General features: G+C 40.4%; 1 protein-coding gene across 1 annotated transcript in view; it reads right to left on the bottom strand.

Moving 5' to 3' along the window:
• Positions 1–24,422, bottom strand: part of LOC103097295 (uncharacterized) — a 55,609-nt gene extending 31,187 nt beyond the window's left edge. Inside the window, exons 1-3 of the mRNA XM_007475690.2 lie at positions 24,171–24,422; positions 20,160–20,628; positions 18,674–18,836 (exon numbers count right to left, since the gene is read on the bottom strand). Coding sequence (XP_007475752.2) covers positions 18,674–18,836; positions 20,160–20,594 — 598 coding nt within the window. The 5' untranslated portion in view covers positions 20,595–20,628; positions 24,171–24,422. The remainder of the gene's footprint in view (positions 1–18,673; positions 18,837–20,159; positions 20,629–24,170) is intronic.
• Between the last annotated feature and the right edge of the window lie 509 nt (positions 24,423–24,931).

Here is a 24,931-nt window from a genome sequence, read left to right as displayed (position 1 = left end):
TAATAATAATAATAATTTCTACTTGGAGCCCTCTAAACGCTATGTGAAATACTACACTGTATCTTGGTCCTTTGTCCTTAAATTTTTAAAGGCAAAGATAAAAAATGAACAGCCCATTTGGTAGACCTTCTATGAAGCACTTATTGAAAAACTTGTACCAAAAAAAAAACATCAAGTGAATATATCCATTGTGATCCACACAACATCAGCCATGGCGGGAATAGGGGCTCAACATGGGGGAGGATCGTTTTTAACACAAAAGACTTATAAAAGCATCACCTCATTTCTTGTTAGATTTGCTCAAGTAAAAGGTACAACTACACTGAACTTTTTCACTTGTATTGGATTTTCAAAGACCCAATACATTTCACCAAGAAAGGGGATGGCAGGGTAAGAGCAAGAGGTGATAGGCCTGATCTCATCAGAGACAGAGCACTGGTCTTGGAGTCAAAAAGAACTCTTTTAATCCCAACTGGGCCACATACTGTATGATAGGGAACATGTCCCTAAACTTTCTGAGCCTCAGGTATTTCAGTTATAAAATGGGGATGATGATAATCCTGGCACTACATGTTTCATAGGGTTTTTGTGAGAACAAAATGAAAAATGCTTGGTAACCTTTAAGTTACCATTACATTACCATTAATAAAATAATATAATAGCATAGCCATTATAGGCAGCTAGGTGGCACAGTAGATAGAGGTCTGGGCCTAAAAACCAGGAAGATTGACTTTCATAAGTTCAAATCTGGCCTACAACACTTACTAGCTATATGATCCTGGGCAAGTTTATCTCAGCCTTCCTCATCTGTAAAATGAACTGAAGAAGGAAATGGCAAAGCACTGCAAAATTTTTGCCAAAAAGACTCCAAATGGGGTCATGAAGAGTCAGACACAACTGAACAAGAAAATGGAAATAATAACCATTGTAAAGATTTTGGAACACAACTGATTTCATGGGATGAAGGATAGAAGTTTGGGATGTGAAAACATACAAGGGCAATGGTTATCTGTCTTATTTACCAATGACCTACAAAATCACAAAGTGCATACAAAATGCACTAAGGCTATAGAACCAGTGTTTAGATTACAGAATGTGAGCTCCATGACCTGTCTTGTTCAGGTCTGGTACCCTTTTTCATAAGATTAAGAAAGAGCTGGCTGGCTCATGCTTTGCTAGGTAGGGCAGAGAAAAATCTAGCACCTTTAAAAAAAAACAACTTTTCACCATTAAATACCGGCAAAGAACAGGAAATCCAAGATAATATCCTATTATTTCTCATTCTTTTAACTAACTCTGTGGTTTTGAAGCTCCAAAAAAAATCTCCCTAGAGTCTTTCAATGTAGGCATAATGAATGATGGTATGAGTGAAGTTCTTTGCTGTTAAATATCCTTTGGGTTCAGACTTGGGTTTCCCCACTGATGGTTCATCTTCTGCCCTCTAGACTCCTGCCAGACATTACCCAAGGTTCGGGCTTTAGCTCAAATGCTCATCTTTCTCTATTATTTCTTTCAGAATTAAGGAACTCATCCATTTACACAGCCTTAACTTTAACTTCTAATGGCTCCCAAATCCTTTCTTCTAAACCTTCGCAGCTATCTTATCTCCAATTGTTTACTGGGTTTTTCTACACAAATGCCTAGCTTATTTCAAATGAACCATGTCCCAAACTAAGCTAATTTCTTACTTCTCACAAAAGAATTTGTAATTAAGATTATGCCACCTTTTAATTTCTTTTTTATGTCCATGGAATCATTCTCCCAGTCACTGAAGCATATAAATTTAGAATTATCTTTGACTCATTTTTTCTTTCATCTATTATATTATACTACATGATTTACAAAATACTTGATCAACATTTTCTCATATGATCATTTACAACAACCCTGTTAAAATATGTTAAGAAGCAAATTATTATCCCCATTTCACAGGTTTTAATATGCTATTTGGGATCATCTATTCAAAATTATGGCCTAGGTCCCCACCAAGATATCTCTATGTCAAATTCAAACAAGCAAGCAAATAACAAAAAATAAACAAAATAAACTCATAACTTCAAAAGCAAAAGGCAGGTAATTAAATGATAATAGCTAAGTTAAGTGGCAAGGAATTGAATCAGGCAGTAAATATTCTGACCATTCACACACAGAGTGATGATGTCTACCATTCCCTTTAACCCTTCTATTTCCTAAACCATAGAGAATCCATTCAATTCAAACTTATATCACTATTGGTAAAATTTAAGGTATATAGAACTCTGCTTCTTGAGGATCTTTTTTTTCTCCCATTCTTATCAAAATAGACTAAAGAATACTAACACCATAGGACCATTGACATCTTTCATCATGACACAGGAGTCATCATGAAATTGCCATGCTCCATTGTGTGGCCTCTTCCTGTATTCTCAAGCACTCTTACAGCCTCTCTGCAGCTGACGCCTCCTATCCACACTAAGGTTTCCACATTTCCCATTCCCTGGGCCTCTCTTTTCTCTCTACACGGTTTTTCCAAGTCCCTTCCCCTGATTGCTAATCATTGCTCCATACAATTGTGCTCACCTTTCTTCTTCAAGAGCTGACATTTCCTATCCACTTCTCACATGCCTGAGGTTACTCCACATCTAGGCACCAGAAGTCTCATCTCCTAGAATGGTGATGGCAAACCTGTGGCACAGGTGCCAAAGATCGCACACAGAGTGCTCTCTGTGGTCACCTGACCATCCTCCCCCAACCCCTGCCAGAGTTCCTTACTAGAAAGGCAGGGGGTCTCAGGTGGAACTGCTTCCCTGTCCTCCACCACACCTGACAACATTTTCCCATCCCCCACCCCTCTGCCCAGCAGCCCAATGGATTACAGGGGGTAAGGTGGGTTGCTCAAAGGTGGCAAATCTGGAGGGGAGCAGAGCATTTGGACTACTCTCCTCCCCCTCTCTACACTTACCAAGGATATTCCTCACTTCTTGTGCCCCTCTGCCCAGCAGCCCAATGGGAGTGCTTCTTCCCTCCCCTATGTGGGGTAAGAGGGAAGGGGGGGAGTCCCAGAACTTGGTTGGATGAGGGACACAGTACTCAGTCTAGGGGTGGGGGAGGTGAGATTCTCCAGCTCTCTGTCTCTAAAAGGTTCACCATCACTATCCTGGAGCTTTTTCCAATAAGCAGCAGCCTGGTCAACAGTGGAACTACTGGCAACATGAAACTATGAGAAATCATACATCTAGAAGTAAATGCTTCTCTTTTTTAACTTTATTTTTCTTGCTCTGTGTGTGGTTTTTCTTTTGAAACATAGCTAATAGAGAAATATGTTTTGCAAGACTTCATATGTGTAATATATATAAAGTCCTCATTTTATGCAACTAATACATTCCATGACACTTTGTGGAAGGCAAAAATTACATATAATAGCAAACCCTACTATATACCTATATATATACCTATATACCTAGGTACTTTACAACATTTCTTAGGCTTGTCAGAATCACTACTCTTGTACTTTGGGGCCATTATTAATAACTAAATAGTGTTAATGAAACAAAGAGAAGCACTGCTCTGTCAGGGACATGACTTGTTACAAGTGAGAGCTCCAAGTAAAGATTGATATGGTAGCTAATGTTTGGCACAAAATAATGTAACAACTCAAACTAAGACTTCCCAGAGGAATAAAGCAGTTTAGGAAAATGACTGATTTAACACATAATTAAAATTTTATTTTACATATTTTTTCTGATTTTTTTAAATTGCCAATTGAATATACCTGATTTTGCACGTGTCAACTTCATATAAAACCAGGTTCTACTATAATAGGACTTTCTCAATGGGGAAGGAAGGGGACAGAGGGAGAAAATATGAAGCTTAATATTTCAAAACATAAATGGTAAAAAAATTACAAGTAATTGAAAAATATTGAACAAAATAAATAATATGTATTTTTTACATTTTTAAGTAAATGCATCTATGCCTGCATTAAGCTTCTCAACCGAACCTCTTCAGTCAACCAAAGCACCCTTGACCAGATCCCCCAAAATCGCTCCATTGAACAACTTGACGTCCCTCCTTCAATAGAGGAGGTCCAAAAAGCCATTAAACAAATGAGTGCAGGCAAGGCACCCGGTAAAGAAGGGATTCCAACCGAGGTCTACAAGGCCTTAAATGGAAAGGCACTCCAGGCATTCCACATAGTGCTGAGTAGCATATGGGAAGAGGAAGACATGCCCCCAGAACTCAGAGATGCCTCCATCGTAGCCCTATACAAGAACAAAGGCTCACGAGCAGCCTGTGACAACTACAGAGGCATCTCACTACTCTCCACTGCTGGAAAGATCCTCTCCCGTGTTATACTCAACAGACTCCTGTCATCTGTTTCAGAGCAGAACCTGCCTGAATCACAATGTGGCTTCCAAACAGATCGCAGCACCATCAACATGGTCTTCACAGTGAGACAAATGCAGGAAAAATGCCTTGAGCAGAACCTGAGTCTCTACATTGTCTTCATAGACCTGACAAAGGCGTTCGACACAGTGAACAGGGATGCATTGTGGGTGATCCTCAGCAAGCTTGGTTGCCCAGCAAAATTCGTCAAACTGATCCAGCTCTTTCATGTCAACATGACAGGGGAAGTCCTATCTGGTGGAGAGACTTCCGATCACTTCAACATCTCCAATGGCGTGAAACAAGGCTGTGTCCTCACTCTGGTACTATTCAACCTATTTTTCACCCAAGTATTACGACATGCTGTGATGGATCTAGACCTGGGCGTCTACATCAAATACCAACTGGATGGCTCACTATTTGACCTTCGCCGCCTGACTGCAAAAACAAAGACAACAGAGAGACTCATCCTGGAAGCTCTCTTTGCAGATGACTATGCTCTCATGGCCCACCAAGAAAATCATCTCCAAACCATTCTGGACAGGTTCTCCACCACAACAAAACTGTTTGGCCTGACTATCAGCCTCAGCAAAACAGAGGTGCTGTTCCAACCTGCACCAGGGAGGCCAACTAACCAGCCGTGCATTACAATCGACGGCACGCAGCTTTCTAACATCAACACCTTCAAGTACCTGGGCAGCACCATCGCCAACGATGGGTCCCTAGACCACGATATCAATGCCAGGATCCAAAAGGCCAGCCAGGCACTCAGGTGGCTGCACTCCAAAGTCCTCCAACACAGCGGTGTAAGCACTGCGATGAAGCTCAAAGTGTATAACGCAGTGGTCCTCAGCTCACTCCTGTACGGTTGTGAGACATGGACACTGTACCGGAAGCACATGAAACAGCTGGAGCAATTCCACCAATGCTCCCTCCGGTCAATCATGAGGATCCGATGGCAGGACTGAATCACCAACCAGGAAGTCCTCAACAGAGCCAACTCCACCAGCATCGAAGTCATGGTCCTCCAAACCCAGCTACGATGGTCTGGACACGTCATCCGCATGGACCCACAGCAAATACCAAGACAGGTATTTTATGGTGAACTGTCAGCTGGACTCAGGAAACAAGGCCGACCAAAGAAAAGATTCAAGTATCAGCTAAATTCAAACTTGAAGTGGGCTGGCATCACACCAAAGCAACTAGAACTCGCTGACTCTGACAGAAGCAGCTGGCGAGCCCACATTAACCATGCTGCCACCACCTTTGAAGATGAGCGACGTCGACATCTTGCCGCTGCGCATGAACGCCAACAGCAGACCACAACTGCACCTCCCGTAACAACTGGTGTCCCATGCCCCATGTGCCACACACTGTGCGCCTCAGCCTTTGGACTCCAAAGCCACATGAGGGTACACCGTAGATGATAATGCACAAAGACAATAGTCATTCTCGATCACCAAGAGACTACCACTACACTAAATTTCTTCTCCAAGTCTCTCCATTGGCATATAATTAATGCCATGATCATCTTCATACATATTTAAGATATAATTTCTCTACTGATTCAATAACTTCGATATATAACAATGCCTTATTCTCTTGAATTTGTCATGTCTTCCTATAGTTTCTATAGAGAATGAGTTGTATAAAAGTTACATTTCTTTTGCCCTATCTTGTGTTAAAGAAGTGGAGCTAGCTGAGTGCCTCAGTGGATTGAGTGTCAGGCCCAGAGATGTGAGGTCCTGGGTTTAAATCTGACCTCAGACACTTCCTAGCTGTCTGGCCCTGGGCAAGTCACTTGACCCCCATTCCTAACCTTTACCATTCCTCTGCCTTAGAACCAATACACAAAATTGAATCTAAGATGAAAGGTGAGGGTTTTAAAAGAAGGAAGGGAGGAAGGAAGGAAGGAAGGAAGGAAGGAAGGAAGGAAGGAAGGAAGGAAGGAAGGAAGGAAGGAAGGAAGGAAGGAAGGAAGGAAGGAAGGAAGGAAGGAAGGAAGGAAGGAAGGAAGGAAGGAAGGAAGAGGAGGGAGAGAGAAAGGAAGGATTAAGCACTCATTACATGCCAGGCACTATGATAAGTGTTTTACAAATATTATCTCATTTAATTCTCATAATCCTAGAAGATAGGTGCTCCAGAAAGAATTGATAAGACTTCCCAACTGAATGGAAGGAGAGGAACAGGTGGTGAAAGAGGAGTTGAGGATGTTTGAAGAACCTGGATAACTGAAAGAATATAAGCTCCTTCAACAGAAATAGGGAAGTTTGGAGAAGGTGAGCAGAGATATTGAGTTCTGCTTTGACCATGTTGAATTTGAAATGCCTATGGAATATCCAAATGGAGATATTCAGAAGGTCATTAAAAATGTGAGATAAGCTCAGGGGAGAGATCAATTTTTTTTAGTTTTTACAAATTGATAGAGTCACTCAGAATCTGTATTCCTCTGTTATAGCTTTAAGAGCCATGGATCCTTTCAAAAGCATGAGGGATCAGGACTTTTGCAGAAGCATACTAACAACCTGAATTTATATAGAACTTTAAGAGTTGGGAATATTAAATGGGAATATGCCCCCTCCTCAACCTTATAAATTCTCATTTTAAGAATGAGGTTAATTCTTGTTTTTTAGATTGATAATTTAAAAATGAATTAAATTATCATATAATAATTCATTTTTAAAGAATGATTTCTCCGTGAGGAGAGGAATTTTCCATTGTGGTTATACTCAGAGAACAGATCTGATTGTCCATCCCTCACCCCCATTACTTTCTCAGTGTTTTTGCTCGACTCTCCCTCTCTCCCAATAAATCACTTTCCCAAATCCCCAATATTAAATTGATAGCTAAGCTTTTAACTCCCAGCAGCTTCCTATATTTCTTAACCTCTAACTTTCTCCCTAGTAGCACCTTTCTATGGCTCACTAAGAGTGTTTCTCATTTCCCTTATGCTCTAGTTTGCTCATATATACCTAGATCTTTTATAAGATGTCTTGAAATTCCTTGGACTTTTGGTCTAATTGAGCAACTCTTGCTTCTCCATAGATTTTTATCCACTTATTTTTTCACTCAGAGTTTAGAAGAAAAAAAAAAGCTGATGCCAAAGACCTTGGTAATTTTGCAACTGTCCCATATTATTTTTAAGAATTGTTTTCATTGTCATTAACTTCTATTATCAAAGGAAAGTGTGAATAAAGTCAGAGTAAAGTTTTGCTTTTGACAAAAACCCAAAGTACAGAAATTTTGCTAAATAGCTCACTACTGTTAACAAAAGATAATTCCCTGTCTTAACAAAAAATAGCTTCAACAGAAATAGCTTCATTTTTCAACTAAAGTAGCTCAAAACGAATAGTCCTATTTTCAAACAAAGGCAGCATGATTTTCTAATGGGAATCATCTTGATTTAGATGGGGAGGAAATGCTTTTGACTTCCTTTGTGCATATTAACACTTCCGGACAGATTTATACATTTATAAGACACCTGTGATGTGGTGGAAAGAATGATGGGCTTGAAATCAGAAGACCTGGATTCAAGTCCCAGCTCTGCTATTTAACTAGCTGTATGACCTTGGACAAATCACTTCACCATTTTGAGCTTTATAATCTATACTTTATAAATTTAAAAAAAAAATTGGACCAGTGTTACCTGTCTCTGAAATATCAGTCACTTCTTTTTAACTGGCTCCTTCACTGCTGCCCACAAACATATCACTGTCTCTATAAATGCACCCAAGACATCCATTAAAAAAAAAAAAAACCTGAATTGATCACATCATCCTCACCAGCTAGCATCCTATATTTCTCCTGCACTTCTCAATCAGCGAATCAGTAAATATTTATTAAGAACCTACTATGTGCCAAACATTGTGCCAAGTGATAGGGATACAAAAAGAAGAAAAAGTCTAAGCCCTCAAGGAGCTTAGAATCTAATGGAGCATGCAAACAAATATAAAAAGCAAGCTATATATTGGAAAAATAGGAAATAATTAAGAGAAGGAAAGTATCTAAAAGGGGAGGGGAAAGACTTCCTGTATAAGGTAGGATTTTAGTTGAGCCTTAAAGGAAATCAGGTAGGTCAGTACTTAGAGGAGAGAAGGGAGCACCACAACCAGAGAAAGTGACAAGCCAAGAAATGCACACTTCTCAGGCAAATTCCTGGAGAAAGTCATCTATCAAAGAATCAGACATTGAAAGGATACTCAACAAAAATGGGAAATAACTGAACAAGTTGTGATATATGATCATGATGGAAGACTATTATGCTATAAGAAATTACAAGCAGGATGATTTCAGCAAAACTTGGGAAGAATTATATGAACTGATGAAAAGTGAAGTGAGTAGCACCAAGAGAATAGTGTACACAGTAACAGAATAATAGTATAGTGATCAGCTGTGAATGACTCAGCTATTCTCAGCAATACAATAATCCAAGAAAGTTCCAAAGGATGCATGATTTAAAATGCCATCCACTTCTAGAGAAAGAACTGATGGAATCTGATTGAGAGTTTCAGGTTTGGGGTTGTTTTTTTTTTTTTTGGTCTGTTTTCTTTTGCAACATGGATGATATGGAATGTTTTGCATGATTGCAAATGTATAATCTATATCAAATTGCCTACTTCCTCAAGAAAGAAAGAAGGTTTAGAAGATGGAAGGAGAAAATTTGGAGCTCAAAATTTTTAAAAATAAATGTTTAAAATAGTTTTTACATATAATTAGAAATATATATATATAATTTTTAAAAGAAAACTATCTATAATTGCTATCTTTACTTCTCTTCTCCCTTTTAAATACTCTGTAGTTTAGATTACAATCTTACCACTCAGCTGAAACACTTCTCTCCAAAGTCATCAGCAATTCTTTAAATTGCCAAATCTGATAGCCTCCCTTCAATCTGTAGCTTTTGTCAATCTTCCTCTTCCCTAGGATAATGCCTCTCCTCTAGGTTTTCCTGACTCTGTTCTCTCTTGGTTCTCCCACTGTATGACAACCCCTTCTCAGTCTCTTTTACTGGCTCTTTATCAGAGGTATCTCCCAAGGTTCTCTCCAGGGCTCTCTTCTCTTCTCTTTCTATACTCTCTTGTTGGGTACTCTCACCAATATCTCTAGGTCTCAATTATCATCTCTGCAAAAATAATTCATACATCAAGAAAGCCATCCTCAATCTTTCTCCTGAGTTTCAATCTCATACCACTAACTGCCTTTTGGACAGCTCAAATTGGAGGTCCCATATTCATCTCAAACTTAATACATCCAAAACACAAATTGTTATTTTCTTCTAAAAGCCTTCCTTCTTCCCAACTTTCCTATTACTGTGGAGAGCATCCCTATCTTCCCAGTTATCCTCCCAAGCTTCCACTGAAGTCCAAAACCTCAGTGTATTTCTGAACTGCCCAGTCACACTTACTCCATATATCCAGTATGTTGTCAATTCTTGTTTCTATCTTCACAATATATCATATATTCTCCCCCTTCTCTCACATCTACACCTGCCACCCAGGGACAGGTTCTCATCACTTCACACATGGATTATTGCAATAAACTGATGCTCCAAGTCCCTGCATATAATCTCTATCTCTTTCTATCCATTACTCAATTGTCCAAGTAATCTTCTAAAGTAAAGATCCCACTCAGTCAAATATAAAATCCTCTTTGGTTTTTAAATCCATATATAACCTGGACCCTTCTTCAGTCTTCTAGCACTTTATTCTCCTTCATTTTCTCTACAGATACTGTGATACTGGCCTTTCTATTCCTTATGTATAACATCTCCTCTACTCTATACCTTTTCACTGCCTCTCCCATGTGCCTGCAATACTCTCCCTGCTCTCCTACAAAAAAAAAATGGCAGCAGAAGCAGGAGAGCAGCATAGTGGATTGATAACCAGGTCTGGACACAGGAGGTCTTGGGTTCAAATCTGGCCTCAAATACATCCTATGTGATCCTGAAAAAGTCATTTAACCCTGTTGTCTACCTTTTACCATTCTCCTGTCTTGGAACCAATTCTTGATATTTATTCTAAGAGAGAAAGTAAGGGAAAGGAAGAAACAAACAAAGGAAGGAATTAAAAGATATAGTGTAAAGCCAAGAAAAGAAGGAAAGTAAAAAAGGGCTATATCTGTATGCCATTCATTAGCTATCATTGTTGTTGTTGTTATTAACATATTCTTCTCTTATATCTTTTCAAATTCTAGTCAGTGAATGAGAACAGAGGTAGACCTTCTAGATTGACTCTTTCCATCCAAATATTCCAATTAAAACTTTTTATAAGCTTTTCATGTGCATGTGCTCATCAATATTAATAAAGGTGAGGTCATCATACCTTCAAGCATCTAATTACCCAAAATGAATTGTTCAGTTAACATCTTTAAAGACCTGGGTATTCTGTCTTTGTGGCAAACCCTTGCTGATAGAGAAATTAACACCAACTTTGAACATGGATTTATTTCTTACCCTTTAAAAACCACTCTTGAAATAAATGTATGAGCTTCTCATCATCAAATTAGTCAGTTCAAGGTGAAACTATTGGTCCATTTAATTAGCTAGAAGACTTCATGCTAGCTCAACTCTTCATTTTGTGCCCCCCCCCCAAAAAAAGCCCCCTCATGTAACAGATCCGGAGAGGGATGATCTGGCTTTGAATCCTGTCTTTGCTACTTGCTGCCTATGTGACCTTGGGCAAGGTGCATCACACTTCAGTCTCCTTGTCTTTAAAGTGAGGGCCTTAGACTAAATACTCTCTAAGTTCTTTGCTATCTCTAAATTCTGTGGCCCTATACTCAATCAAATTTTCAAACAAAATAGGATCCTGCTTGTTGTGGAATTGCTAAACAAATTATGAAATATGAATATATAAATACAATGGTAGATTATTTTTCTCTAAGAAATAATGGATATGAGGAATGCAAAGAAACATCAGAAGATACCCAGTGACTACAATGATCTGAATGATAGCAACATTAAATAGCAGTAGAATTATAATGTACTATCATATACAATATAGGTCTTGAAGAACTGATAGTAAAAAAAAAAAAAAACCCTATGCAATTCTAAATAAAACAAGCTAACAATTTTTAAATCCTTTTATTTAATGGATTCCATTTGATAAATAGTTGTCCAGAGAGAAGCAGTGGAGTCTGGAAGTGAAATAGGATATATGTAAGTCATATCTGATCAACATTTTGCCTTAGCTTTGCTTAAATGTTTTTCTATAATAAGGAAGAAAACCAATGGGAGAAGGAAAGGAAAAGAAAGTAAGCCAAAGATACTACTACATAAAAGCAAAAAGCTTTTAAAGAGTAAAATAAAACCTATCTAGACCTAAATAATCTGCTCTTCCCATAATCTATGATCCAGATGGAAAAGTAATTAAAGAACATATAATTACATTAGCCTCATTTACTGATTATTTGGTGCCAGGTTGGGGGGGGGAAATAAACCTTTAATAACTGATCATGCCATTCAGTGGCATACCTTTACCCCTAGCAATTCCTAAACAATTTCAATTCACATGGGAAAAGAAAATCTGTAGCCTAATGATGAGTCACATCCTACAAATCTATGGCAAATAGAACTTCTTTGGTTTCCCAAGCATTGATAGGATTCCACTTTTTCAGTTTCTGTGTATTGTAGCATGTGAAAGTTCCTTTTTACTACCCACAGAAATTGAATCCATAAGACCTAACAGGGAAGGGCCAGTACTTTACAGAAAAACTGTAGGATTCCAGGGCAAAATAGGTTATTGTGATTCAGACATTTTCAGTCATGTCCAATTTTCCATGAGCCCATTTGGGGTTCTATTGGCAAGATACTAGAGTGGCTTGTGATTAACTTCTCCAATGCATTTTACAGATGAGGAAACTGAGGTAAACAGAGTTAAGTGACTTGCTCAGGGTCACACTGATAGTGACTGGAGCCAGATCTGAACTCTTGGAAATGAGCCTTCCTGATTCCAAAGTCTAGCATCCTATCTACTGCACACCACCTAGCTGCAAAGCAGTTTATTCAATTTCAAAAGAGGCCACATTTCAATAAAAAATTTGCTCCCACCCCCAACTCAGAGGCCTTGATGTTAGATGGTACCCACCTGCACACATAGTGGTGGTAGTCTCTCGGTGATCGAGAATGACTATTGTCTTTGTGCAGTTTCATCTACGGTGTACCCTCATGTGGCTTTGGAGTCCAAAGGCTGAGGCGCACAGTTTGTGGCACATGGGGCTGGGACGCCAGTTGTTATGGGAGGTGCAGCTGTGGCCTGGTGTCAGCGTTCATGCGCAGCGGCAAGACGTCAACGTCGCTCATCTTCAAAGGTGGTGGCAGCATGGTTAATGTGGGTTCGCCAGCTGCTTCTGTCAGAGTCAGCGAGTTCTAGTTGCTTTGGTGTAATGCCAGCCCACTTCAAGTTGGACTTTAGCTGATCCTTGAATCTTCTCTTTGGTCAGCCTTGTTTCCTGAGTCCAGCTGACAGTTCACCATAGAATACCTGTCTTGGTATTCGCTGTGGGTCCATGTGGATGACGTGTCCAGACCATCGTAGCTGGGTTTGGAGGACCAGGACTTCAATGCTGGTGGAGTTGGTTCTGTCGAGGACTTCCTGGTTGGTGATTCGGTCCTGCCATCGGATCCTCATGATTGACTGGAGCGAGCGTTGGTGGAATTGCTCCAGCAGTTTTATGTGCTTCCGGTACAGTGTCCATGTCTCACAACCGTACAGGAGTGAGCTGAGGACCACTGCGTTATACACTTTGAGCTTCGTCGCAGTGCTTACACCGCTGTGCTGGAGGATTTGGAGTGCAGCCGCCCGAGTGCCTGGTTGGCCTTTTGGATCCTGGCATTGATCTCATGGTCTAGGGACCCGTCATTGGCAATGATGCTGCCCAGGTACTTGAAGGTGTTGACCTTAGAAAGCTGCGTGCCGTCGATTGTAATGCACGGCTGGTTCGTTGGCCTCCCTGGTGCAGGTTGGAACAGCACCTCTGTTTTGCTGAGGCTGATAGTCAGGCCAAACAGTTTTGTTGTGGTGGAGCACCTATCCACAATGGTTTGGAGATGATTTTCTTGGTGGGCCATGAGAGCATAGTCATCTGCAAAGAGAGCTTCCAGGATAAGTCTCTCTGTTGTCTTTGTTTTTGCAGTCAGGCGGCGAAGGTCAAATAGTGAGTCATCCAGTTGGTATTTGATGTAGACGCCCAGGTCTAGATCCATCACAGCATGTCGTAATACTTGGGTGAAAAATAGGTTGAATAGTACCAGAGCGAGGACACAGCCTTGTTTCACACCATTGGAGATGTTGAAGTGATCGGAAGTCTCTCCACCAGATAGGACTTCTCCTGTCATGTTGACATGAAAGAGCTGGATCAGTTTGATGAATTTTGCTGGGCAACCGAGCTTGCTGAGGATCACCCACAATGCATCCCTGTTCACTGTGTCGAACGCCTTTGTCAGGTCTATGAAGACAATGTAGAGACTCAGGTTCTGCTCAAGGCATCTTTCCTGCATTTGTCTCACTGTGAAGACCATGTTGATGGTGCTGCGATCTGTTTGGAAGCCACATTGTGATTCAGGCAGGTTCTGCTCTGAAACAGATGACAGGAGTCTGTTGAGTATAACACGGGAGAGGATCTTTCCAGCAGTGGAGAGTAGTGAGATGCCTCTGTAGTTGTCACAGGCTGCTCGTGAGCCTTTGTTCTTGTATAGGGCTACGATGGAGGCATCTCTGAGTTCTGGGGGCATGTCTTCCTCTTCCCATATGCTGGTCAGCACTATGTGGAATGCCTGGAGCGCCTTTCCATTTAAGGCCTTGTAGACCTCGGTTGGAATCCCGTCTTTACCGGGTGCCTTGCCTGCACTCATTTGCTTAATGGCTTTTTGGACTTCCTCTATTGAAAGAGGGACATCAAGTTGTTCAATGGAGTGGTTTTGGGGGATCTGGTCAATGGCGCTTTGGTCAACTGAAGAGGGTCAGTTGAGAAGCTGACTGAAGTGTTCTTTCCACCTGTTGCTGATGCCTTTTTTATCTTTTATGAGAGTGTCACCATCAGAGGATAGCAAGGGAGTAGTGGTGGGTTTTAATGGCCCATAGCCATAGACAGGCTTGAGGGCACTGAAAAATTGTTTGTAGTTTTTCATATCAGCAAAACGCTGGATTTCTTCTGCCTTTTTCCCCCACCATCAGTCTTGCATCTTCCTGATCTCACGCTGTGCCATGGCTTGGAGAGACTTGAATCTGTCCTTTTTAGGAGCAGAGTTTGGGTTATTTTGCCACTGCATAAAGGCTTTGTTCTTTTTGCTCAATAGGTCTTCAATAGCAGTGTTGTTCTTGTCGAACCAGTCCTGGTGGTTGCTTTGTTTGGGGCCTAGGACTGCCTTTGGTGTTTCCTTCACTGCGTCTCTGAACTGGTTCCATTTCTCGGTTGAGCTTCCAGTGAGTGGTCCCTTGGCAGACAGCTTGTCATCCAGGCAGGACTGGAATGTTTGCAAATAAGATGGATCTCTAAGACGACTCACATTGTAAAGTGCATGAACTGTCTGGGTGCGTTTTGGATGGTGAGGTGCAATGCGCATTTGAAGAGTTGCTCTAACCAATCAGTGGTCTGTCCAGCATTCAGCTCCTCTCATGGCTCTGGTGATCTTTACATCCTGGATGTCTTGCCGGCGTACAATGATGTAGTCAATGAGATGCCACTGTTTTGATCATGGGTGCATCCACGTTGTTTTATATTTGTTCGCCATTCTGAACACAGTGTTCGTGATGGTGAGTTCAAACTCTGAGCATTTGCTGAGTAGCAGAAGGCCGTTGTTGTTCATTTTGCCCACGCCGTGTTTGCCGAGCACTCCTTTCCATCTTTCATGGTCCTGGCCAACGCGGGCGTTGAAGTCTCCCAGCAGTATCAGCTTGTCATTGGTGGGCACTGAGTGCAGGATGGCACTCAGGTCAGAGTAGAACTCCTCGATGGTCTCCTCTGTGCTGGTCAGTGTTGGGACATATGCACTGATGATTGTGGCATACCGGTCTTTGCTGAGAGGCAAACGGATCTTCATGAGCCTCTCGCTGATGCCCACAGGCAAGTCTGGCAGCTGTTTGAGCAAACTGGTCTTGATGGCCAGGCCAACACCGTGGATTCTGTCTTCATTTGTGGCTCTACCTTTCCAGAAGAAGGTGTATCCAGTGGTGGGTTCGCTGAGTGATCCCTTTTCTGCTAAGTGTGTTTCACTTAAGGCTGCGATGTCGATGTTATATCGTGCCATTTCTTTACCGATTAGAGCTGTTCTTCTCTCGGGTCTTGGGGTATTCTCTCTGTCAAGTAATGTCCTGATGTTCCATGCTCCTAGTTGGAGTTTCTTTGTGTTTTGTTTCTTTTGGTTTTGACCGCTTAAAGGGATGACCCGCCAGCCGCAGTGTGCTGACCAGGTGTTTGTATGGCAGGCAATGTTTGGGACACCTTTTCTAGTCCCCTCCCTTGATTAGGGTGAGCAGTGCTATCCTAGAGAGGGCTGCTCAGTCACCCAGGATGCTGCCGAACGTCCCTGCTGCCCACAGGGCCGAGCGACCACTGGTCCGTGGGCTGCCTACGTGCAGGATCGTGACTACAACTGCCAGTGGTCGCCTCTACCTGTTGTGTCACCAATCCCCCATCGCCGCAGGTCTTGAAGAGGGTGGACGGGGTTAGGATAGATGAGTGTGCACAAAGACACTTGTACGTGAAGGAGATTTAAGTGGAAAAGTCGATGCACAGAGACAGTCCCACTCTCTCGGCGTTGGAAGCCTGGGTTCAGTGGCACGAAAAATTGTTACGTCTGGAGACTTCCTCAGCTGCATTGGATGGCCATGTTGTCCTTTGTGCTCCAACACGCCCTAAGCACTCCACAGTGCCTTGCTGCATTGCCATCTCAGCCTTTGAAACTTCTTATTGGTTTCTTCCGCCGAAGCAGTCTTCACATGCTGGGTGAGCAAAGCCCTGGTTCACCAGGGGTTGATGACCCAATGGCTACCCTCACAAGGTTTAGCTGGCCTGTCGAAGCCATTGCCCGGGATGTAGCTGCTGCCATATGCTAGCAGCTACTGGGAGCCACAAGTGAGAGCTGGGTGTCAGGTGGGGGTCAGAGGCTGGAGAGCTGCCCTAGGAGGGCACAACAAGCCCTCCATACCAGAGATACTACACCTCCCTGAGCACCCCACACACCCCACCTGCACACATAGTAAAAGAAAATGGTAGATTATTGGGCCCAAGACAGAATGCTTATAGATCTTTATGAATCATAGCATTTGGAAGCAGCTGAGCAGTTCAATGGATAGGAAACTAGGCCTGGAGACAAGAAGTCCTGAATTCAAATCTATCCTAGCTGTGTGATCCTGGGCAAGTCACTTAACCCCAATTGCCTAGCCCATATTTTTCTTCTGCCTTGAAATCCTCAAACAGAAGACAAGGGTTATAAAAAAATATTTTTAATTAACAAACAAGAATATCATAGCATTCATCATAAAAAAAAAGCTTAGATACCTAACTCAACACCTTCATTTTATAGTAGTAAATATAGGATCCAAATCTACTCATAAAATTCAGGAAACCAGTTTAAATTGGGTCTCCTTTTACCCGTCTCTTTTCAAACCCATAAAATTTTTACTTAAATATATTAGAAACTATTAACACATCAAGAAGGCATTTTAAAAATAAAAATAATAATAATGGTACAATAGAATGAACATGCCACTTAAGAGTCCAAGGACCTAGAATTGAATCCTAGCTCTGAGCCTTCCACACTTCAGCATGGCCCTGGGCAAATTATTTCACCTCTATGAGTTTCATTTCCGTCATCTATAAAGTAGAAATGAATAGAGTGAGCATGACACAGTGGTTAGAGAGTTAACGTTGTTGAAAGAGAGAAAAAAAGCTGGCTGTATTTGAGTCCAATCTGGCTGTGCCACTTGTCAAATCACTTCACCTCTTAGTGCCTCGGGCAAATCTGAACTAAACTGCCAAATAGTTGCCAATATGCATTGGTAGAGGTAATTTCCTCATTAGGAGGTGCCTATTCTAAGAAAATTATAGGCCTGGTTTCCTATATCTTCACCTGTAGAAAGGGAAACAATAATTGCACTACCCTATAGGGTTGCTTTGAGGGATATACTTACATCATTTAAAGTGCTATAAAAATGTAAACTACTATTATGTCTTCAATTTCATGGATCTGTGATTGTGTCCGTATGTATACTCCCTTAACCACTTAGTAAACAATCTCTGAGAATTTCTGTGGCCAAATAATAATAATAATAATTTTGTAGCCCCCTAGTGATGAGTCTTTCTTAATTTAGTGTAACTTAACCAACCAATGAACAAGTATAATTAAGCATCCATTGTGTACCCAGCTCTGTCCTGGATGATGGGAATACAAAGACAGTAATAACATTAAGCCTGCCTTCAAAGAATGTGCATTCTTTAAGGAGACAATATATACCTACATATATCCAAAATTTACACCTAATAAATCCAAGGTAATTTGGGGAAATGGCAGGCAAAAAGACTTCACATAAAAGTTTGTACTTGAGCTAAGCTTTGAAGAAAGCTGGGGCTTATAAGAAGCAGAGGTGTACATTTAAGATGCAGGGGGGAAGCCTTTGCAAAGACAGTGAGATGGGAGGCAAGTGTCATTTGTGAGCAATAGCAACAACAAAAAAAAAAGTCAGTTCTGCTGGATTATAGAGAAATGGTGCAACATAAGGCTTAGAAAGTAGATTGATTGTAGCCAGTCCATGAAGAGTTTCAATATAAATTTTGAATCTAAAGGCAATAGGGATCTACTGCAGGTTGTTTTTTTTAGCAGGAGAGTAACCTTTTTAGATATGTACCTTGAGAAAAATACTTTGGAAGCTGAGTGGCAGATGGATTGGTGAGTAAAGATAACTTGAGATAAGTCCCCGGATAAAAAACACACAATCTATCACTAGACCTCTCCTTGAATATTTTCCAGCTTTGTAGAAAATTCCTAAGTTAGTCCTCTCTGGTGCCACAGCCTTCAAAAGCTCAGCACCCACTCTCTCCCATGAGGAGGCACAAGAGGAAGAGAGAGGTATCTCTATAATTTATTTATTACTTTCACAAACAAAAAGAGTAAACATAAAGGTGATGTCTCTTTTTGCCCAACCAACAGCTAGATATATTCATAGCCCCAGTGAGGAAAGTAGCCATCAATCTAGAAAGCAGATATTTAGATGGTTGGAATCATTATCACAGGTACAATCTGACAAGTGTTGATGAGTCTTAGTTAGGAAAATCTGGAAATAGGAGACCAAGCAAGTAACTTATCACTTACTAAAGTTGTGGGCAACTTTGTGATCTAAAAGAAGGTGTTGCTTCCCTAATAAATCATTGTTCAACATCACAGGGGTATTCAGAGTGTGGAACTGGTCATAGAGTCTTGTCACATCGATTTTTCTCTTTTGGAGGTCACATGTTGCCCAGATGGATTTTTGAATCTGAAAAAACATAAGGAAAGGAAAGAAGGAAACTGAAATCTGCACACAGTGACATTACCAGAAACATGTTCTGACTTCAGATTTTCATTCTCAGAAAGGGCAGCTCTGTCTTCCAAATTCACAGAGCCATTCCAATTCATGTTTTAATGAATCCCTGAATAGTGACAGGAGAGGCATTCAGACCTAAATAACTGGGGCACAGCAGTTTCCCAAGGGTCTCTAGAACTAGATTCACTAGTAGGCAACTGGTTGGGGGTCAGATCTGAATTGGCCCAGGCTCTATCCAAACACACCCTGACCCAAAGACACAGGAAAGAGATTGACTGGGAAAAGGACGTGAGAGAGCCTGAGGCAGAGTCTGGCAGAAGGAACAGTAGACCCAGTTCAAATGTCTAAAATGACTTATCTGGGAAGATATTCCAGCCCAAAGCTGTTTTTTTTTTAATTTTTTGGTGTTTTGTGTGTGATAGAATCTCATCTGTCTCTGAGACACATGGGACATTTTAGTTCTGAACACAAAACATTTCCCTTGAAAAAATCTCACTCTTTTCTTTCAATCATAATTCAAAGAATCTCTGACTAAGGAGGGACCTCAAAAGTCATCTAGCTCAACTCTTACCTGAACAAGAATTCCCTCTAATATGTCCATAACCAGTGATTAGCCAGACCTCTAGAGTGGGGGATCTCACTAACTCCTATGACTGCCCATTCCAGTCTAGACAGCTCTAATTTTTTTTCTTAGTATTATGTTGAACTGTGGCAACTATGTAGCACAGTGGATAGAGAGCCAGCCCTGGAGTCAGGAGGACTGGGTTCAAATTTCGTCTCAGATACTTCCTTGGCAAGTCACTAGTCGAGTCACCAATTGCCTGGTCCTTGCTGCTCTTCTAACTTAGAACTGATTCTAAGCCAAAAGGTAGGAGTTTAAAAAAACTTTTACACTGAACCAGAATCTTCCTCCTAGGGACTTCTGGTGTATCAATAGCCCCAATGAATCAGTTTAATAAGTAAATCATTAATTCAGCTAACAGAAATAGTAAAAAAAGATTCAGCACCACTAGGGACTGTAATTTATGCATACTAGAACTCCTCATATTAACTTTGATTGTACTGTTTTATTTACTTAGCAAACCTGTGTCAGCTCTGAATCATCCTAGTGCTATGCAATAATACCTCAGCATCTCCTCAATCAATATATTAAAGTGATAGTAAGCTTTTCTAAAATATTTAAAGTAAACTGGAAAAGCATCTCTGTACACTCTATCTTTTTCGTATTGCCACAGTATAACCCTTGGGTTAAATTAAAGAAGAGAAAAGACTTACTTTGTCATGAGGAACAATATCCCAGTGAAAAGCTTTTGTTCTTTCAGTGGCTGGAATGGAATTAGTAGCTGGAAGGCTGGCAGGGGGAGATAGGCCTCCCTTGACTACAGAGAGACAAGGTTGGGGTACACTTGCCATATCCTGTCCCACTGAGGTTCTCCTTTGAGATTCTGACTCACAACAGGAAGTTGGAACCATACTCAGTGAGGTCATGGAAGAAGCTGAAGCCAGCAAAGACACCAGTTCTCTCTCCTTTCCTTCTGGAAATATGTCTGTTCCATCTTTATTGATCTTATGTTTGGAGGTTAGGCTAGTCTCTACACAGGAACTTCCATCCTGAAATTCAGACTGATGGTCTGAATGAGTCAGAGAGTGTGTACAATATTGGTTTATTAGGGTGACCCATCTGTCTCTCATCTCAATGACATCCTCCATTGGTCTGCTTAGGCTTGAGGCAGGTATTCGGAATCTAAAAATAGAAATATGTGTCTATTCTCTATACTTCTCTATATATAGTAAATGGAGTCAGTGATGTAGAGTTAGAACAAGGCAGTTATAAAATAGAGGTTATACCATTCAGTAGTCATGATGGTGTACAAATCACTTTATCCCTCCCTCTGAGGTTCAATTTCCTCATCTGTGAAATGGGAATAATAATTTGCTTTTTAACCTACCTCAACAGAATTGTTATGAAAAATGTCTATAAAGTGCTTTGTAAACCATGAAGTACAATAAAAATGTGAATTATCATCATTGTCACCATCATTATTATTTGTACAAAAAACATGTTAAGGCCAAGTAGAGAGGTAACATGGTCTAATGGTTAGAGAACTGGGTTTGAATCTCATCTAAGATACTTAATAAGTTACAGGACACTGGGCAAACTATTTAATCTTTTTGTGTCTCCATTTGCTCATCTCAAAAATAGATTGAGAAAGGGGTAGCACAGTGGATATAGTAGAGAACTTGGAGTCAAGAAGACAGAAAGTGTGAATCCTGTCTCAGATAATCCCCTAGTATATTACCTTGGACTAGTATCTCAGTTTACTCATCTATAAATGGAGATAATGGCACCTGCTTCCCAGTGTTGTTCTGAGATCAAATCAGTTGACATATGTAAGATACTTTGCAAACCTTAAATCACTATATAAATGCTAGCTATTATCATCATTATCATCATCATCATCATTATTAGAAGGAGGAGGAAAAGAAGGAAGAAAAGAAAAAAGATGGGGCTCAGTGACCTCTAAGGTCCCCTCCAACTATATATGATCATTATCTGTGTGCATGTATCATTGAATCTCCCCATAATGATAAAAGACAGGGAGGGAAAAAGTCCTTCCATGGGAGATTTTTACTCTCTATCTCCCATCCTCCCCCTCCAGTTTCTATAAACTCCTAGAAAATCTCAGGCCCTAATCAGGCTATCGATCATGTCACTCTTGCTCAAAAGCCTTTGATTGCTTCCTTGTCCTGTAGGATGAAATACAAACCCCTCAGCTTGACATTTAAAGTCCTTCCCAATCTGCCTTTCTAGGCTTATCACACATTATTTGCCTTTACACCCTTTCCAGTCTGGCTAAATTGACCTATTCTTTCTTTCCTAAAGCATTCCAACCTTCACTCCATGCCCATGCACAAGCCAGTCCCCTATGCCTGAAAAGTTCTCCCTTCTCCCTTCTGCCTTAAAATTCTTAGTTTTCTTCAAATTGTCTTCAAGTTGTCTTCAAATCAGACACCTCCTCCAATAGGAAGCCTTTGCTGGTCCTTTCAATTGTTAGCACTCTCTTTCCCCATTTCCAATTATGAAATATATCCTTACCTCCTTTACTTTGTTTTCCCTAGTAAAAGGTAGAGAATTGAGGGCAGGAATTTTTTCATTTTTATCTTTTTATTTCTAGAATCTACTATAGTGCCTGGCACATAGTAGGTGCTTGATAAATGATTATTTTATTGGTCAAACAACTTCCTAAATGTCTGAGGCACTTTTACCAAGACCAACAGAACACAAGGAAATAAAGAACTCAATAAACATTTGTTAACCAACTTTCTACTATTTTGCTATCCCCTGACAGATGTTAAGGAGGATGCAAGATTTAGTAAAACAGTTTTCTTATAGAATGTATTTTCTAGTAGCTATGATATATTCACAGAAAATTATAACATAAAATAGCATTTAAATGCAGAGAGATACAAAACCTGGGTAAAGAGACTTAATGACCCAGGGGCATTAGAGGAGGCTTCCTGAAGGACAAAGCATTTGAGCTGGCCTCAAGAAGAAAACAAATAATACCAAAAGCAAAGTATGAATTTATGAAGTCATAAAGGGGAAAAGCACTGACTTTGGAGTTAGATGATCTGAGTTCAAGGCCTGCCTCTCACACTTATTCCCTAAGGAACAGGTCCTTACGAAAGTCACTTAACCTGCTTAGTTTTCAGTTTCCTCATCTGTAAAATGAAAGGGCAAAGCTGCATGTCATGCCAATTCCTTCCCAGTGCTAGATCTATAATTCTGTGCCTCTAAAGACAAGAGAGAAAAACAGAATGGACCTCAGAAAGAAGGGATAACCAATATAACTACGTTTGTTTGTTTGTTTTTCAAACTAGACTCCTCTTCTCTGCCTTCCCTATGTCTATATTCCTGACAAAGCTTACAATATGTGGGTGGTGGACTTAATGATATGTGAAAGGATAAGAAGTCCAGCTGAACATCAGAAACAAGTTGCAGAAGAGAGGAGCATGGAAAATTGAGGACCTTTCAGAGGAAAAAATTGAGGAAGAAAAACTGCTTCATAATAAGAAGTTCATACTGTGTATCTGGGATCCAAAGCACCCTGGTTCAAAATTTTTAGCTAAATTTAGATCCATTAATCATGAGTTGAGTTTACATGGAGTTTGGTGAATGGTTTGATATATCAAGTACCTTAAGACGTTTTCTCAATGCATATAGGTATTTTAGCAAACCATCTCCTCTGTCTCAATGAAGCAATCATTGGGAAAGACATTTGAAAGCTATCAAAAGATAAAACCCCCTGCAATGCAATGGTATAAATAACATCCTGATTAACTTTGCCAAAGATAATTCTAATTTAAAATGAGTTGTTGGACGGGCTAACTTGTCAAAGGAGAATAGCACAGGCTGCTCTGACCTTTTCAAACAAAGTTAATTGCTTAGGTTTTTAAGGTTACAGAGTTGAAATTTTGCCATATATTGATTCAGTGGTGCAAATTTTTCTCATCATTCCTCCTTTCCCCTGAGGGTAGGTAAGAAAGTTCCCTAATACTTCCTTTCTACCAAGACAGTGGCAGAAATAGTCAGAAACACTCGAATTTGGGTCAACTTCATCGGCTACACAGAATTGCTTCTAAAGTGGATATTATTCAGATTTATCTCAGTTGCCCCAATCTGTTTAAACACATTTTTAATTCAAAGATGTTGAGAGCTAGATGTTGAATGAAAACTGACCTAGACCAATCACATCATTTTACAGATGGGAAAACTAAGAATCAGACAAGGGAAGTGACTTGCCCAAGATCACACAAGTATTCAGTAGCAAAGTCAGGATTTGAACCCAACTTTTCTGACCACAAATTCAGTGCTCTTTCACTACAGAGCTTCCCTCTCACTTCACTTCTTCAAGGATCCTTGAATTCATTACTGTGAGTCTTCCTTCCACCAATGTAAATCCTAACCCCTCTACCTTGTTAATAGGTGGCCTTCCTGAGTTACTTTGTCTAAAAACTATTCTTTACCAGAAAGTAAGGATTCTTTGCAAACTCAGCTAGACAGAGCCTCAGATAACAGTCATACAACCCCACAGTAACCTTTCAATGATGGAATGGCATTGCAGTAAACCTTGAATTCATGATAGATGTTTAAACCCGTTAATAGGTTTATAGATAAATTAAATGACTATGAATATATAGAAAGGGCTGTTTACTTATTTTAATGGTGATGTAGAATATTAAGTAGACTATATAACTTAAAATAAAATATATAACTTTACTCACAAGTAAATGTCTTCCTTAGCCTGGACAGAAAATTCATCATGTTCATTTTCTTTATGGACTTTCACATCCAACAATTCCACTATGTTTGCTTCCAGATCATTTTTTTCATTCTCTTCATGGAAGCCAAGAGGGTACAGAGTCAATTGTCTTTTATGGAGCTGTACTAAGCACCTGAGATAAGAAAAGAAATATCTGAGAAGAAAACGATATTTTTTTTTCTTTCCACATATTCCTTCTTTCAACCCTGATGATTCTTATTCACCCAGGATGATCCTAAATGCTGCTCAGTAGATATAACCAGAGACCAGGTCAAAGCTGTCAGAAGAGTCAGTTTTCTCACTATGAGACTGGTAAAGCACATTTCAAAATAAAGAATTTGTTCACTGGGAAAGTGAAGGCTTTTGCCATAATCTCTTGGATAATAGCCAAACCCTCTACCAGATTTGTCTCGGTTGCCAGAATCATTTAAAGGCATTTTTGATTCACAGATTTTGAGAGCTAGATGCTAAATGAAAACTAATCTAGACCAATCACCTCATTTCATAGATGAGAAAAATGGGGGACAGACAAGTGAAGTGACTGGCCCAAGATCACAAGAGTAGCCAGTGACAGTTAAGATTTGTACCCAGCTTTTCTGCCTCCAAATCCAGTGCTCTTTCACCACAGAGTCTCCCTTATCCTTCAATGCTTTGAAGATCCTTGAGTCCATCGGGGTGAGTTTTCTTTCCACCAATGCAGACCATAGCATTGCTCAAAGGTGG

Source organism: Monodelphis domestica, chromosome 1, assembly GCF_027887165.1.
Source record: "Monodelphis domestica isolate mMonDom1 chromosome 1, mMonDom1.pri, whole genome shotgun sequence".
Taxonomy (NCBI): domain Eukaryota; kingdom Metazoa; phylum Chordata; class Mammalia; order Didelphimorphia; family Didelphidae; genus Monodelphis; species Monodelphis domestica.
The sequence above is the reverse complement of the archived record's forward strand: the minus strand, read 5'-3'. Positions and strand labels throughout refer to the sequence as shown.